Below are 18642 nucleotides of genomic sequence, written 5' to 3' on the forward strand. Positions count from 1 at the left end.
CAACTTCTTTTGCACACCACAACTTCTTTTGCACACCACAACTTCTTTTGCACACCACAACTTCTTTTGCACACCACAACTTCTTTTGCACACCATTACCTTTGCACACAAAAAATATCCCTGGCATCAAAACATCAAAATATCACTGCTGATATGGCCAGCACACTATTTTAGGTAACATGAACTAGAAGAGATTCTAAAAGTAATTACAATTTCTCAGTGCCAGGGAAACACAGGATTCAAAGGGAACTTGGGATTGTCCAAATTATATTTAAGCCACCAGGCCAAACGTTGCATATGTTAGCCAATCTGCACCCTGATCTGAGTCCAAGGATTATTCTTAGGGGCAGAAACCAACAGGGCTTAGCTACAGGCTCTGATACATTTCTTGATCAATTCTTGCAAATCTTCCACTGAACTGTGAGATTAAAAGAAAACTTAGGAAAAGTGATAAGTATAAACACAGAATCATTAATAGAATTCTAATTCAATCTATTAATTTCCATTTAAAAAAATATGCTGAATACTTCCAATTTATCATTACTTGCAATTCTCTAAACTAAAAAGACGACAGAAAGTTGATCAATACTTTCTGACCAATTTTATTACTTATCATGAACAAACCATCAGAGCATTCACTGCACTGTTTTTACGTTTCATATTGTGAATGTTGAATGCTTCCTCATCTTATTTATGGAAGATTTTAGGAAAATGAAACCAAGCCTTCAACTTGTGGATAAAAAGACCGAGCCATTAGAAAGCAAGGATTTAACTAGGCTTTGATGCAAATCATAGCTTTCGTTTGAAAGACAAGTATCGGGGAAAAACAAACAAACAAACAAAAAAACACCATGTTTCCCTCATGTAACCTCTTGAATTTCTATCAGCTTCAGCTTTGTTACTTGTCAGAATCCGTCAAGAGTTTTGAAGGGAAATTGTCTATATACCATACAGACAAAGTAACAGATGAAGGATAATGATGTTGCTCCTGCTACAACTAGAATGATAACCGTGTACTTGAAATGTAAGTTATGTGCAAGTCCTTATTCTACAGAAATCAGGTTCCCATACAATCACTCACATGGACCAACACCTCACAGTGCAACTCCAAACCAACGTCTGCAATACATTAATATGCATTCTCCTTTATTTGTCAACAAACTTTTTTTCAGTTTAATCACGTTGCTGACTTACGAAACTGAAAAATCCACCAAACACAGAAGAGAATCATTTCTTAGTTTTAAAAAGCATGAATCTGTAAGTAAGGCGATTTTGAAGTCAATGACAGTATAAAGTCCAGAGAATAAGCACTAAAGTGAACCAAGATTTAGGTAATTTCATACAATGGAAGGCACTTATTTCTTCTTAGCATTAGTAAGACCTGGATAAATTATCATCAGTACTTCTTGCAAGAAAATTTTCACTGTATTTAATACTCAATACTAACTTATTTTTGTTATTTTTATGTTATTTATTGGCTAAAACATACATTTTTTTTAGATGTTAGTCATGAAACTCAACATTCATATAAGACAGGTATCAATAAATGACAGAAGTAGCCCTAAAAATGCTCCTCTTACTATCTGCAGGTGGCTCTCACCAAAACTAAAACCTTCTACCAACTTCATATTGCCAAGGAGAAGAAACTGGAGAATACTCTCTGCATTCTAATGTCATGGCATTACCATTTTGCACCAAAATTATTTTATATTTACTTGTTTCTTACTCCTTAAGGTATATTATAGAGCACACAGGATTTTTTTTCTTGTTGCAGTAAATTTATCATCAGCTGTTCTGTTACTTTAAAATATATATGAAATATATTATCATCTTATTTCATGCTACAATTGGAGGATTAAATTCCAAAACTACTGACAGGATGAAAATTAGTGATTTGCTTGCTCTCAGCCTCACATTTCCACAGCATCATACAATATTCTGAATTAGTAAAGCATAAAGAAACTGGAAATGAAAAGAAACACATTTGTTTCACTGACATATTGAATTAAAACAGTGATGGCATTAGATGCCTACAGCACTGATTAAATTTATTCTAGGCATGAAGCAACAGTTTATGATTTTCACATGAATAACATACTTAAATGAAAGGAACATTAATACAATATGATATTAATATACAAATACTCACATTATTCACCTGCCACTGACATTCTGAATTAAATCAGTAATGGGGTGTATAACTGATTAAATATCTACACAAGAGAATGCAACAGCTTATGATTTACAAAGGCAATGGTAGAGCGATCACATCATTATGTTGCCAAATGCTATCTATCACTTTTACTGAACTTAACGAAGACGGATTGCATACCACAGATGAGATGCGGCCTATAAATATTGTCATGCTGATCTTCATCTGACTTTCTCAGGGAAAAGACAAGCAACAAATCAATAACTGAAGAACTCAGATTAGATCTCCCTCATTACTGCAAATACAAAATAAATACTTAAGGGCGTAAAATTTAAATTATCTAATAGTTCTTGCCATTGACTTTTGGTAATGTATACACAATTTCACAGTCTCCTGGATTCTGATCTATCTTCTTCACTTAGAATTCTCTAGATATCAGTCAAAACTTTCCCAGTTTTTAATGTATAAATTCAACTACCTTCTCCATTTAATTTTATATTCTTACACACTTCTTTTCTTTAGCAAGGTTGTAAAGAGAGAAGAACTGTCAACATCATAAAACAAAACAATGTTTTTTTTATTGGTGAAAAGCCGAAAAAGTAGTAAAATCGGACACAAAGAATGTATTCGTATTAGAACACTGGAGAAGGCTTTAATGTTCAGAACTTAACATTAAACATCTTATTTCACCTCTGAACTGGCTTTCACAACTTCCTCATCATGACAGTCTAATTGTCTTACCAGACTGATCAAAGGAGATTGATGAAAAGCAGTACAAACTATCTATGTAAGATTATGGGAACAGATAACAGGCAATCACTACTTGATCTGAGGTGAAGGCCTTACAAACAGTAAAAAACAAACAAAAAAACCACCTGAAGAAACGAACTAAATGCTCCATTAGAATTTTCAATCATTATTTCCCTTCTGTTTTGCTCTTTATATTGCCAGAAGGCAGGAAATTATTTCTGCTAAACAAAATTTCTAAGACAACAATAAGCTGTTAAAAACAAAAAATAAGCCAAGATGAACTGCCTTTGACTCAAAAATTAGAGACTGATTTAATTTCTTAATTTCTTCTGTCATCAATTACTTGTAGAAGAAGGCCACAATGTATTATATAGTAAAAAAAAAAAAAAAACCTTAGACATAAAATATGATGTAAACAACTCTGAACTACAATAATCAATTAATTCATTATCCTATTCAGTCTAGGAGTACCGTTTTACTTTATGGCACGTGTAAAGTTTGCTACAATACACCATAAGTCAGCAAATATTATATCATTTTTCTATATCACTAAAATATAAAATCGTGCTATAATCTATTACACATTAAAGATTACCAAATGTAATAAAATAGGTTTTGGGTTCTTTCAGACAGCAACTACCTTAAGACACTGTAAATCTCTCCATGGATATAAACATATTATTCTTTCAAACTTATTGCAGTAGACATGATTGGAAAGCATGAACATGTTTAAACTTAAGAGAAATAAAATTACTTCAGAATTCAGAAAAAAAGAAACAACCAACAAGCACTCTTTTTTAAAGAAAGAAGAAAATTGTAATCTCACACCATACAAAAACTTTGGTGAGTTCCTAATGACAATTAAAACCATACATTATGTATGATTAGAAATCAAAACATAAGCATTAGATACATGTCCACAGAACACTTCTTAAATATTCAGCAGAAAGAAACAATTGGGTAAATTTCTTTTTGGTTTTATAACATTAATTTAATCTTTGACAGTGAAGACACACAAGATATTGTACAAAATTACTGCATTTGTGAAAGAAGTACTGTGTGAATGACAAGCAGCTGCCTATGTAGTGAGATGTTTATAGTCCACCAACAAATATATGTAGGTCTATAGAAAATTCCTGAAGAGACTATTCAAGCTAGGAATCATCCCAATTAAGCATGAAAAAGAGTACAATATGCAGTCGATGACTTTAATCATATTTACATGATTAAATCATCCAACTGAAAAGTACATGACAGATTTTTATCATACCTATATGAACTAACTAACCAACGGGTAAGTATATGATAGATGGATATTTCTGTGCAAGGAAGGGCATTAGATATTGATTAATTTATCTGTGGGACAAAGGTGGTAAACACTAGTTTGGAGCCGGGGAAGGTACGTGAAGCTGGGTGTTTAAAAGCTGATCACCCATCAACACTCAGCGAAAAATATTGTGCTCACTAACCTATGGAGTGCAGATAACACAAACAAAATGGAGAAAACAGAAGGAAAGACTGAAAGGATCAGTCAGCAAATTGTACAGTGTTCACAGAACATTCAGCTCATTCTGTTTCCTCGTGGAGTCCAAGACATACATTATTTATGTTTACAAACATTTTCAGTTACCCAAGCAGAGCTCTGTAAAACTCTCAGGTCAAGAAAAAGGTGATTAATAACAGTATTTCAAATTTTAGATTATTTTTGACAGCTATCAGCACTGGAAAGCTTTCTACATTTCACTATGCAATTTAGCATCTGAATCAAATAGATGAGCTCAGAAATCCACAAAGAAACACTCTAAGATTCTGCTCATTTTTACCTGAATGTGTATGGAACATGGAATCAATTCTTTTAAATTCAGGAAACACTGATTGTGGGAACAATATGTTTGTTTCAGAACTTTGTTTATATATATTGGGTTTCTCTTTGGCTGTCAGCTAACAGTGCGTACAAAAATATCTGCATAACAGAGAAACACACATGTCAAACCACACATGGTCATAATTTTATGTGATTGATAAAGCAGCATTTAAAAAAATCGAGTCAGGTGCTTGTTACTAGGTACAAAAATGATCTATTTAATTCCATTCTTATGCTCTTGTGTAAACCATAACATGGCTTTGTATTTAATATCACAAAGCCTCAGGTGCTGATGTAAAAAATTGCACGTGCAAAAATACACATCAGTAAAAATTTGAAGGAATGTGGGAAGTGAAAGTAGCCACAAACTGTTTCAATTCTTCATGAATCATCTCAAATTTAATAGGCAAGAAACATCTTTCCAGAATACTGAGCCTGGGAGTGCTAGTGACATTCTGAACCGAAAGATCAGCGTATGTCAGTGCCCATTATGAATACATTTTAGAGTTTCTTACCATGAAACTTGCAAATATATACTTCTAGAATAACTGTTACATATAAAGTCTGAAAACTTTATCCCTCTATAGAAAATTATTTACTACACACATTGTAAATTTGATCCACTAATCATAGTACGCAGCCACATCCAGAAACAAAATGCGATAAACCAGACATTTTGGTTTTTGCAAACAAGGCAGCGGTTATAATAATAGCTTTAGATTTTACTACTTACATGTCTTAGGCTTTACAATAGCCTCTCACTTTTCCTCCATTAAAAATTGAAAGTCACTGGGACTATATCACATACAGTTAGAATGAATGCAATTCATTTACAAAATGAAAAGCAACAATATTAAAGTATTTATTTTTAACAGATTAAAAATTTCATTCTCAGCGAAGAAAGTTCAACAACTAAAAGGGCCTCATACAATGTGCCAAATTTAAAGCTTTGTAAGAGAAATGGGAATATAAATGCCTTTTTGACAGTTAAATTGGACCCATTTAGTTAGAAAGAATCGTAGCGAACACTGGAGCACCTTTAAAAGATTCAGACTGCAAAAAGCCTAACAATACATCACAGGACCTGACACTTTATGTTAGCAGTGAATAAATTTTTACCTTCTATAGTCACTAGTGCCTGGAGTTCAAAACAGAAGTAGCAAGTAACGCTTCCTTTTATACTGAGAAGGATGTTACGCCAGCAAAATGTCTTGGTGTCATTGTTTACACAGTTAGGAAAGAAACAGCTTATACTGAGAGTATATCATAATACTTTTTCCTCTTTCTGATTTACTTTATTTTGCCTTTCCTCCCCTTTTCTCTCTCTATTCTTCAATTACCAATTTCTTCACTTGTTTTCTTTCTACTATAGCACCACTAGATTAAACCTACTTCAATGCTGCAGACCTCTACAGACACATATAAACAAATTTTGGTATTATTTCAAACCCCTACATATGATAAAAAAAGGGGACTGCATTCAGTTTAGTAGCTTATTCTTATTTCAGAAAGTATTCTTTGGATAAACATGAGCTTTGAAACAAGCCAAAACAGTTCTGAATTTTGCAGTGTGCATGGCAAGAGATCATTTTTGGAATTGCACCAGGGGAGGGTCATGATGGGTGTTAGAAAAAGGTTCTTCACCTGAGGGCTGTGGGCATGGAACAGGATCCTCAGGGCAGCGGTCACAGCCTCAAGCTAATGGCGTTCAAGGAGAGTTTGGACAACACTCTCAGATACAGGATTTGAGTTTTGAATGGACCTGCATGGAGCCAGAAGTTGGACTTGATGATCCTTCAAACTTGGGATATTCTATGATTTTCGAAATATATAGGAATGTCATTGGATTGTTTACTTTTGAATTTAAAAAAATCTTTATAACACAGAACTGACAAATTGAACTTGATTCCACACGACAGAAATCCAGCAATCTTAAAAGAAAGAGGGACTGTTAAATTTAATGTTATGTTTATTGCATGTGCATAGTCTTTCCACGTCAACACAGATCTACAGTCCCAGAGATTCAAGTGACTCTTTTGTCAAATAAGGTCTATTTAATTCAATATGATGTGGTTTTGGTCTAATGGCTCAGATCACAGTGGTAATAATGTTTACTAATAGGAAATATAAAGGTAAGGATACAATTGATATTCACTGTTCAGCTAATTATTAACTCCATCAAAACCACAAAGAATCTACCGTATGAATAGTATACCATTTTCCTTTAACTTTCTCTGGGTCTAACTGAAACTTCCAATTCCAGACAGAAAAAGATTCTCGTCGGATAATCAACTCATTAAAAAGAAAATCAACATGCACTTTCTTAGATGAAAAAATAAATAACAGCCAATGGTAGATGCGGTATGAGGAGGAATAAGCATGCAATATTAAAAGTCCCTTATATCAAATAGATGTTTTTTGTTGAGACTTTTTGATTTTCAGTCATTTCAAACTGCTCTAAAATTACTTTTAGATAGAAGTCTATTTAGATCTATAAAAACTGAAAGTACTTCATATGCACTCTGATAAAAAAATATATCTTCCTATTTCAATGACATAGAAAAGCTCAGAAGTTTGAAATGATAATATTGTCCTGTCTAGAAATGTTTAACAACAAAAAAATAGAGGAGAACTCTCTCTGAGCTTATTTCTCAGAATACACCTATTGTTTCAAATGAGATTGATAACCTGCACCAATTTAAACAAGTCAGATTTCCATATAACTCCGTACATAACCCCATGCCTTTAACTTCTCGTGACTTCTATTTTTCCTTTCTATTCTTTCTGTATAATGTTCCATTACCTCATTTTAACCTAGAAAGTATGTATCAGAATGAATTTTCCTAATGCAGTTCCTTTGACCGTGTTTTGTTTCATAAAGGACTACCACTGATACCTGGGACACTGTGTCCTGGAGCTATAAGAATCAATACAGTATGCTTTAACTGGCTCCTGAAGATTTTACAGCAAAACAGGACAGAAAAAAAACACACACAAAAATAGCTAGCTTAAGTCACAAGTGAGAAGCAGAAGCATTCTAACCTAAATTTAACTTTAAGAGTATCTTCACAATTAAAAAGTGGAAGATTAAGAAAAAATTAATGGGTGGGACCACAAAGTACATACATACCACACATTTCTTCATAGTCTGATATCTCCAAAGTGCCTACTTAAAGCAAAAAATATACAATAAAATATCACATTTTGAATTCTTTTTTGAAAGGAAAGACTGAAATCAAAACAGATTATTTAGACGCGAGTCATGTTACAACATATTTAAAACAGACTATAGTGGCAAGTTAATTCAAAAAACATCCACCGACTGGATTAAACTCTGCATGATGCTACAATAAAGAAAAAAATAGAAAAAAAAACAACACTTGAGCAATACTCAATGGTTAGACAATTCATTATTCAAAAGAATTTGTGAGAAATCACAGCCAAGAACAATGTGAATTTTTACAAATTGGCAGTCAAGAAAGATTAACTCCATTCATTTATTTATAGAAAGTCCCTACTAACTGACTGACCTAAGGAAATAAAATGCAAAACACTCACTCTAAAAACCTATGCTGTACAGAAATAAAGATGTTATGGTATGACAGACTGTGCACATGCTACAATGTTGTTTGTTTTTGTTATTATTTTTTTTTTTTTCTGTCATTACTCCTTCCCACTGAAGACTGAACTCTAACAGGTACTGGGTTCTTGGTGAGTCTCGAATCTGTTTTTAGTGAACTGGAACAAGTTAGATAAAGTTGTTCATATGCCGTAAATCTACTTTCCCTGGGCCGAAAATGTGTTAGCTAATGGGTTGTTTATGAGTTGCAAATCTGTTCAGTGAGGTGAAAATTTGTCAGATAATGGGTTGTTTATGAATTCTAAATCAATATTCAGTGAGTCGGAACTATGTTAGATAATAGCTTGCGTATGGGTTGTAAATCTGTTTTCAGTGAACTGGAAACATGTTAGATAATGGGTTGTTTCTGGGTAGTAAATCTGTTCTCAGTGAGCTAAAAACATATTAGATAATGGGTTGCTCGTGAGTTGTAAATCTGTTTTTAGTGAACTGGAAACCTGTTTAATAAAGGGCTCTTTATATATCTTAACTACGTTTTTAGTGCGCAGAAAAATTCAATAATGTCTTAGATTTGAATGGCATATCTGATTTCAGTGAGGTAGAAATGCATTAGCTACTGGATTCTTTGAGTAGAAGAACTACATTCAGTGAAATAAAACCTGGGGAAATAATATCTTGTATATAATGTATTCTACTTTCACTATTTGACTTAAATACTGAGTAAAATTTTGTCTGATTTGTAGATCTCAGTTTAATGAGGTAGAAAGGAGTTGTACATGTGTAAGAATCTTGCCAGGTAATTCTCATGTGGTTTTGTATCCGTTTCCAATGAAAAATGCCAAAAATGCCTACTAATCATTTCGGAGGAAAAAAAGATAGCAAAATGAAAGTCAAAGATGTTATTTTAAAATGAAACATCAGTATTGAAATCTGTGAGCTGGATTCCATTCAATAATTTCTGTCTAATCACACATAGCCAACACGGAAGTAAGAAAATGTTCTGTCCTATAGCAAATGGAATGTCTGATGTCAACTAGTCTTAGCATTGTCTTTTTTGCTCTTTAGGTATCACTGGGAGTTAAATACTACCGCCATATCAAGCAGCTCGACAAACTGTTTCCTGTTTACAGGGATAGAAAGTCTCTCATTGTGGAAAGAAAGGAGAAGCGATAAAAGAATATCAGTTTAAAATGAATGACTCAATATAAACAAAGGGGTTTTAAAACATATAAAGGAAAACAGTAAAACAACATATACTGGGATGTGATAATCCTTCTTATTTACAAAAAAAAAAAACCAACAAAAAACCTGAAGATTTCTAGAAAACAACCTTTTTCAGATCTATATCTTAACCATATACATTTTTTGAAGAATACAAAATTTCATCTGACATTTAATTATTCAGAGCGCTGATTCTGATAATGAAAAATGAAATGAGGCATATTAAGATTACAAGCAGAAACACTTCCTAACAATTTCCTAAAAGTATAATTCTCAGCTGTGCTCGGTGGAACATCTTTAGTTCTTGCACAACAGCCTATCATAAAGTAATGAGGAATAGTTTATTGTCCTTTTCAAAATCCAGTTCGTATCTGCATTGCTGCTTCACCACTTTCTCCTGACTAAATTTAGACTTCTCCAAAGGCTTTTCATGTAACAATTTTCATCCCATCTTGCAAAACCTACGTTAAGATAGCGTTGTATCATCCCCGCATGGGCAAGCTGGTTTTGTCTCATGTACAGCTCATCTCAGCTCTGAATCCCTAGGTTTTAATGCTTTCCTATGGGTAATGAATACATCTTGACAATATTGTTTAGTTTCTCTCTTTTGTATCTCAATATGGATATCATTAACTCCTCTGAAATATACACACATACAAACTCAAAATTAAGATAAAATTAAAATAATAAAGGTGATGTATCATATTTGAAAGATGCTTTTCCACTCATTAATGTCAGCAGTTTCCATTACCAGGAATACCTCTCCAGAACCACAGGGCAGAGGCACATAATGATAACAGTTACCCAGCGTAAGTTGTAGAACAGTATTTCATTAGTTTCCAGCTATTTGCTTCTTTCTTTTCTAAAAATATTTCTGTTAAGATGCAGTAGCAAAGGGCAATACATTCTACATGAAATATATTTCCATGTTTTCCAGTTACTCTTTGGTCCTGTTAATATTTTCCCTAAATACCTAAATGTAGCAATGCAACTTTTATGAGAACAGAAATTCAGATGATAATTATCTACAACACAGGAAAAAAAATGATATAACACTTCAAACATTATGGAAAAGGGCTACCAAAATGATCAAAGACGACATGAAACACAGTAAATATATGCATCTGATAATTGATTACTGATGAATGAGATTGCCTGTTTTAGAAAAATTGCATCCCAAAACAAATGTAAGGCAGAATAAGATTCTAAAAGTTAGATTTTTCTTGGACTGATTTTTAGATTTTTATTCTTAGGCTATATTTCTCATACACCCTTGAATGCATCAATTTCAAATTTTACCAAGGCTAACTTAAGTTCACATTGTACTGAAGTTACGTTAGATTTAGTGATGATATTGATGTCGACTCCTTGACGAGCTACAGGCTTCGAGTATTCAGAGGCAAAAAAAAAACGGCAAGTTTCAAAGAACTCTCCCTGTTACTGTAGTGAATGAAGGCATGGTGAACATCTTGAGTTACTCAGTAAGTCTCTCTGCAGAAAGAACAATTTTATGGTTTGGAGTTAGGCTCTTCCTATCACTGGGCAGAAGTCACTTTTTTTGAGCTGACTAGAAAAATGGTGTCAGCTGGACACACTGAGGGACAAATTGCAATAGTTGTGGTATATGCTTATATATGTAAAACTTTAATTGACATTTTTTACCCTATCAAGTCAACATTCTAACAGCTTTACAACTATGAAGTCAAACTTTTTAAAAAGAACTTTTAATTTAATAAGAGTTATTGAAAGAAAATACATATTTTGGCAAATAAAATTTTTACTTACTTTCTATTAGCACTTTTCTGCCAGCCCAGTTGTCTTTTATAACTTGTATATTTCCAAAGTGTGCATCACTGAAAAATATCCGATTAGTACCTCTTCCTTTCAGACTGTAGTCAAAAGCAAGAGCGATCACATTTTTGAAGTACTCTGGATTTTCATATGGCCTTACTGGAGAATTTAAGTTGTTTTCATCTGAAAGATGTATACTTTTTAATATTGTTCTTCCTGAATATAAGAGGTAACCTTCGTGTCTTAGGCAGGTAATTCCGTCTTCTGCAAGATAGCCATGTGCACAAGCACAAGTTCTTTGTGCATTTCCCCGATAAAGACAGAGTTGATGACATCCACCATTATTCTTGGCACAAACATTAGTACCTGTAAGAAAAAAAGAAAGAAAAAATCTTGGTTTTACACTATTACCTGTAGCTAATGTAAATCAAAATGTAATTTTATAAATTCCAAGAATTCTTCTCATAAACTTTTTCTACAATACAAGAGAACCAAAGGCCAAAACAGTAAAGGATATAATTTCAACAACAAACTAAAGACAATTTTAAAGTATACAATCTATGAGGAAATATAACTAATTAATATTCTTCCAATTCACAAGTTTACATACTTTATAAAAAGAAAATGATTAAATAGGTTTTTCCTCTATGTTCAGATAAAGACTTGGATAGAGACTATTATGAGTTGTTCCAAGCGTTTGGAAAGATTTTTTTTTAAAACACCTGTTACTGCCAAAGAGACAAATTTGGATACCATCACAATACTGTAGTGTTCTTAATTTCTATCAAAACAAAAACAGGTACAAAAGCGTTTCCTTCTCTTCTCTGTTCTTAATAAAAATGTTTCCTGACATTTTTGTTTTTATTTCCTTTAAAAACTTAAAAAACTTACTCTCTGACAAAGGTATACTATTAAATAGTCATTGTCACGTTAGCAACTTCAGTGACATAAACTACATTTGTTACAAGCAATATTTAAAATTGCAGTAATTGTCAATAATTAGGATCTATTTACCTTTGTATTTTTTGGACTACGTATGAAATACAATTATAGTTAGTTCAGATAAATTAGTTTGTTTCTGACAGCACTTTCCATATAACAACTCAGCTCTTTCTGAATAGTCATTTTCCCGTTTCTGAAAGTTTTCTAGATAGTGAAGGAGAAAAAAAACCACACACTTTAAATAGTTTCTGGTAGAAAGCCATTATCATTGTCAGGGAACACGTAGTGTCTGAAAGTACTGTTGACTGAATTTTCTAACTGCTACATTTCAAGCTGAAGTTACATTTAAGTAAAAGCAATGGGGAATGAGAGTTATCGTTAGCAGAGTTGAATTTTGACAAAATTATGAGAAATACTGCACTGTAGTCATGCAAAAATATACGGAGAATTATCTGCACATATTTTTGCTTATGGTTTCTTTTAAAAGTTCTTTTGAAGCTTTATTAGGCTAGAAAAGTTAATATCTGTTTGGAAGGATACGAGTTTGGGAAGAGAAAGTCAAATACATGGAAGAGATCCTCAGTTTTCTAAAATCTCTCTTTGTAAACTTCAGTGCTTCCACAGTTCACCAGCTGTAAGTATCTTTAAAAGCAGCCAGTTATAAAAAAACCAGATTAATTAGGGCATAAGTTTTCACACATGTTGAATAGAACTCAAGGATAGGAATCTCCACATGAATAGCACTGCAGCACAGCTGGCTCATCAGAAAGGGTAAAACAGGTGTTTGAAAAAAAAGCATTGATCACTTCTCAATCAGCACAGGTTGTTTGTGTGGGGTTTTTTTTTTGGTTGGTTGGTTGGTTTTGTTTGCTTCTTATTTATTTATTTAATTTAATAAAAGGTCAGGAAACTAGCTAATTCCTTTTCCTTTTTTTTAAGGACCATTTACTACTTCTAGTTCAGCAAACTTAAAAGTATACATAGATAATATAAAATAGAGTGATATAGAAAAAACATTCCAAAAGTATTTTTCACCTGTTTTTTCCCTTTTGTCCTCCTGGCTCACTGACAGCCCCTCCCAAAGACATTAACCATTTGTACCCTAGTAAAATTTGAAAAACGTATTAAAAATTCATTCAGTTATGTTTTTCGAACTAACATCAAAAAAATTTTAGCCTCAGTAACCATTTCTCCCATTCCTAATGCAATTAAATCTTTCAAGCTATCAATAAAAATCTTTACATGTAGAGAAGCATTTTTATCCAATTGCTCCATTTTCTTAGTTCCATACAGGAGGCCCTTCCAAGCAAGCAGACATTAACTATTTCTAGCCTAGTTAAAAGAAATAACATCTTTTTTTTTTCTGTGGACATTTGTTATCCACAAAGTATAATGTCTACAGAACTCTGAAAATACTTGCAGAAACCCTTACTAAAATTAATACAAATATGTTCATTGTTCTCAAAATTATCCAAATTCATTTGAGAAAAAATTGGAAAAAGATTTTCTTACTAATTTTTAAATATGTTTTCTTTCAAAAGGCAGATTTGTTTTACATTTTATATTTAATGCATTTATTTAGGAAAGATGTATATAAAAAACTTGATCTTCAGATATGTGATGCTGTGATAAAAACAAGTTTTGAGTGTTACCAACACTAGAAATATATTCCTATTATAAATATCTTGTTTAAAAATATCTTTTTCAAGTAGTATTTTCTTTCTCTGTGTTTTTGAATATGTATTTAAAATTTCATCTGGTAGCAGCTCTGAGGAAATAATCATCATTTTTGATAGACTTTAATGACATTAGCTCATTACAATACAAATATTTCTCACAAATATCTTTGCTTTTCAAAGCCTCTTCAGAATTAAAATTTTAGGAGAAAAAATACAGTTAAAAGAAAGGTTATTCTTAGTGGTGGATAAAATTCATCCATTTCTATCATAATTTTCAGTCAGTAGATGATAACGATTGTATATTCAATTGCAAAACAAATTAAATATAAATGATATCTAATTATTTACAACTATTCCCACACAAAAAAGCTGGACTCGAGACCAAGGAATCTCAGGAAATAAATATTTAAGAGACAGCGTCTGAGATTTTCTAGCTGTGAAAAAAAAATTCTGCTTTCCAACAGAAATCTGAGACAGCCTGAGACTGCTGTTCTCTAAAGCACAGTTTAAGGTCCACCTCATTCCTAAGACTTGGGTGCTTTGAGGAAAAAAGAAAAAGGAATGCTAGGAAGTATTTTGATTTTAGACTTTCTCCTTAAAACACTCAGAAGGCTTTAGTAGAAACTTTACTACATATTTTCAGTAGTAAATTAATTTTAGCTAAAAAAATACTCTAAGAAAAAAATGGAGGTATAATAAAATTTATTGCCATAAATCAGCGAGTTTTTAACTTTTTATATGTTTTAATATACATAAAAAGTACCACCAGGCAATATTAAAACAATAGCATCCTTAAGAACAGCCAACCTTTCTCTCGTGCTCTATTAAAGACTTTCACTTCCTTCAGGTTTATTCCAAGGCCAGTCCTCATGGTCACAGCATCCGTGGCCTCATTCTTGTGGCCTCTTCTAATAGAGCCATTTGCATGTGCTCTGCCAAAAAAGTTGAAGATGTCTGATCAACAATCCTCAACTACTTCACACCAAACAAATGTCTGAAGGGCAGTGGAGAGTTCATCTAACAGAAGGTGGAAAACCTGCTCTCATCTACGATACTGATATGCTTTAGGTTTCAGTATCAGAAGTACCCTCTCTTTCAAACTGCACAGCTTTCTGCGATCCATTCTGTGACCTTGCTAAGGAATGGCTAATCCTACAAAGGTGAAGCACCTAGCACTGAAATAACATTTTGAGACTCAAATGCTTATGAAAAATAAATTACCTGTCAGACCAGTAGATGTAAGCTCCAAACACCGCAACTGAAAACATATCCACATTGCTCCCTGACAGCACAATCTCCCGATTCCCTCCACTCTCAAGGTCAATTCTTTCTATCTTGTCGGTACGAGCATCACACCAATATAATTTATTTTCCTAAGGATTAATTTTAAAGGAAACATCAAAAATCTTGTCTAAGTATTTCATTAAGAGTTACTAAGATTACACTGAAGTGGAAGGCATATTGACTTTAATGAAACAGAAACAAACACTGTACATTTTAAATTATAATGGAAAACAGAGAAACTAACCTCGTAGTCAATGGAAATCCCATTAGGCCACACAATCCCCAGGCTCACAAGAATAACCTTCTCAGATCCATCTAAATATGCCTTTCCTATGCAAGGAATCTGTCCCCACTCTGTCCAAAATAAATACCTGAAATATTGCAGAAATTACCTATTAAAATTTAGCATAAAAATAAAGAGATAAAAATGTATAATACTGTCCTTCAATTGCAAACAAAATGAATGCATCATTATCATCAAATAGGTACTTTAAAACATAATCATGCTTATGCATCTTTGCATAATCTTTAGTGGATAAATGTACTTATTTGATAAACTATTTTATTTAGACACTTTTTTAGATTTATTACATATGACACAAATCTTAAAATCATAATTAATCAGTCAATATGCAATTCTATGCTTAAAGAATATAGTTTTGTGCTTGGGAGAATAAAACCAAATTAGAAAGTAACTACTGGAACATAAAGCGACACACCTAATACCTACTAACAAACATTGTGATAAAACAGGAGACGTTTGTCTAAATAAGAAATGTATTACATAGGAAAGCAGTTAGGGAAATGGTAGGGAAAAGTTGTTTTGCTAGTCTCCCTAATGCTCATGGGAAAAATTTTCATCTTATTTATCTGTGTATGCATTGCCATATACTTACTGGCACAGACACATCACTGCTTCAAGGTAAGATGCTAGGATAAATCTCTGCCTTGACCTCCTAATTTTCAGTCTGTTGCTTTAAATATATCAGAATGAGGCTAATGAATCTGCAGATGGTGCTTCCTTTACTGAGACTGCTGACAGCACTTTTATACGTAACCAAACTTGTATTCACAGATCTGCTCAGAGGTAAATATCCTTAACACAGGATATCAACTACTTGTTGACTACAGAAAGGCAAGCATTTGATATTCTTCAGTTAAGCACACAATATTCTCTCAGACTAGTTTTTTAAACAAACCAATCAACCAACATTAAATAAACATAACTATCAGGTTAAAAAAATCTAGAAGCCTCCAAAGAAAATCCTGAAAAGGTTACACATATTGCTTAAGACATTACTGGAGCATTAGTGGTTATTAATATATTGATATATTAACACCAGTAAATCATTAAATAGCATAGAAAAAATGTGATTGTCCCAAATGTGCTCAGAAGCTCTAAAATACTTGAACCTTTGCAGCATTATGCTACCTAGCTATTTGGTATTCATATGGCAACACTAGAATAATGACAACAACTTTTTTTTTTTTTTTTTTTAAAAAGAACTATCCCACGTATAAGTTAAGTAGCTGACTCATGGATGCAAGTGGTAAAATTCTGATGCGGAATCGGAATGAACTAGAACTAACTTTAAAAAAAAAATCTGTGAAGAAAACAAAATCAGAGTTTAAACTCCAACCCTGCAAACACAAATGAAGTTTCCTAAACGTCTTCAAAGGAGGAAGCTTCAAAGTCAAGAAATATTTCAGAATGACCTTAACTCTGTATTTCAAGCACAATTTTGAGCTTCATCAGAAGTTATTTAATTGTAGAAGAAAAATGGAAACCAAGTGTGTTTCAAAGGAATAAGTATTCCTGATGAGGGACAAGGACACTCCTTTCTAGAACTACACATTCTTAACTTTAAATAATATTACCAACCAGCTGAATGCTGGCTGCTTCATATCTTAGTATAATGGGCAGATTCAATGAGATCAAATAACTGCTATTTTCCTCTCCGTTCTTACAGCTGTCAACTCATGCTTCAAGAGAAATGAAAAATGTGAAGACAGGGCAAGGAGAGGGCAGGAAGGGTGAAACACTTTTGAAAGTTTTGCCTGACAAAGGGAAAGAGATGACAATAATGCAGAGGATAAGCAGGCCTTTATCTTCCTCTGTAAAGATATACATTTACTTCACGAGAAAAACATCGCTATCCTAGTTGCATGCATTAACTTTGATTGTAGTCATCTGAACAGAGCACTTTGTGGCACAGTATTAAAAAGAGTCCAAGCTTTTATGTGATCACAGAACTTATTTGTGTAAGTATATTATGTACATGCTGAGGAAAACTACATTGTAAATGAATTTCTGTTGTGAAGAAGTTTGGTCTACTCTGCTGGTCAAAAGAATTTTATTGGACTCATGCAATGTACTGCAAAGGTTGTTTTTTTCTTATTATTTTTTTCTTCTTTTTCTTAACATAAGAGCGTGCTGAGCACGAAGTAAAAAAATTATCCAGATCCTGAAGAACAACATAAATCCTGAACTGTGAACAGATGCAGCCAAGCAACCAATGGTGCCATATGAACCCAGTTGTAATGATTTGTGGCAAAAGCAGTTACATTATGCAGAAAATAAAACCTACTTTTACTTTCACCTTCACTTTTAAATGCATTTCTAGTCTGCAAAATAGACAGTTCACTTCATCTAAATTCTCATAAAAGAAATTGTGGCAAAGTTCCAGACAGCATTTTGCATCACTTCTCGTTGAGAAGTCAGAATTCTTCATTACTAGAGGTGCAAACTCCTCTGGTTGAATATGGAAACTGCTTTCCTGAACGTACTGTGATTCTCATTTAATTGAGCCTGGGGAAAATGAGTGACACAGCTTTGTCTTTGGGTTTGGGAGGAGGTAGCTCCTCAAATGCCTCTTTAAGACTTTGATGCTCACCATGCAGTTTACCTTTTTAAGAGGGCAACTGTAGCAGTTAAATCTGCTGAATTGTAAATCAACTCAGAAAGTACATTTCATATTTCAGTGAGAAAAAAGATGGAAATCCTTTGCAAAATTTACTGCTTCTGTGTTACTTGTAGCTCTCCTAACATCAGCTTTGGAGCCTGAAGGGACAGGAACTTCTCTATTTCTATTAGTGATTCACTGTAGTCTCATCAAACAGTTGGATGAAAACTGATGTAATCTTTAACAAGAGTTACTCTCTTACCCACTTGTTTATCTGACACAGCTTTCAGCTACCCTGGGTAATCTCCTTGGTTGTTGCAGAAAAATGTTCCATGATATTGGTATTTATAACCATCAGAGAATATGCCGTTATACTACTTCACTGTCACACCGAGGTCTTCATTAGCTAGCGTGACTTCTTTGGATTTGCTGGAAACTTAAGTACTTAACAGATTTAAGTAAGTCTCCATGCAATG

General features: G+C 33.1%; 1 protein-coding gene across 4 annotated transcripts in view; it reads right to left on the minus strand.

The window, feature by feature from the left end:
- Positions 1-18642, minus strand: part of LRP1B (LDL receptor related protein 1B) — a 603435-nt gene that overhangs the window by 119523 nt on the left and 465270 nt on the right. For all 4 annotated transcript variants that reach the window (XM_021398823.1, XM_021398822.1, XM_021398824.1 and 1 more), the window contains exons 38-41: positions 15508-15634; positions 15201-15352; positions 14787-14911; positions 11353-11724 (exon numbers count right to left, since the gene is read on the minus strand). In XM_021398823.1, coding sequence (XP_021254498.1) covers positions 11353-11724; positions 14787-14911; positions 15201-15352; positions 15508-15634 — 776 coding nt within the window. The remainder of the gene's footprint in view (positions 1-11352; positions 11725-14786; positions 14912-15200; positions 15353-15507; positions 15635-18642) is intronic.

Source organism: Numida meleagris, chromosome 5, assembly GCF_002078875.1.
Source record: "Numida meleagris isolate 19003 breed g44 Domestic line chromosome 5, NumMel1.0, whole genome shotgun sequence".
In the NCBI taxonomy this organism is placed as follows: domain Eukaryota; kingdom Metazoa; phylum Chordata; class Aves; order Galliformes; family Numididae; genus Numida; species Numida meleagris.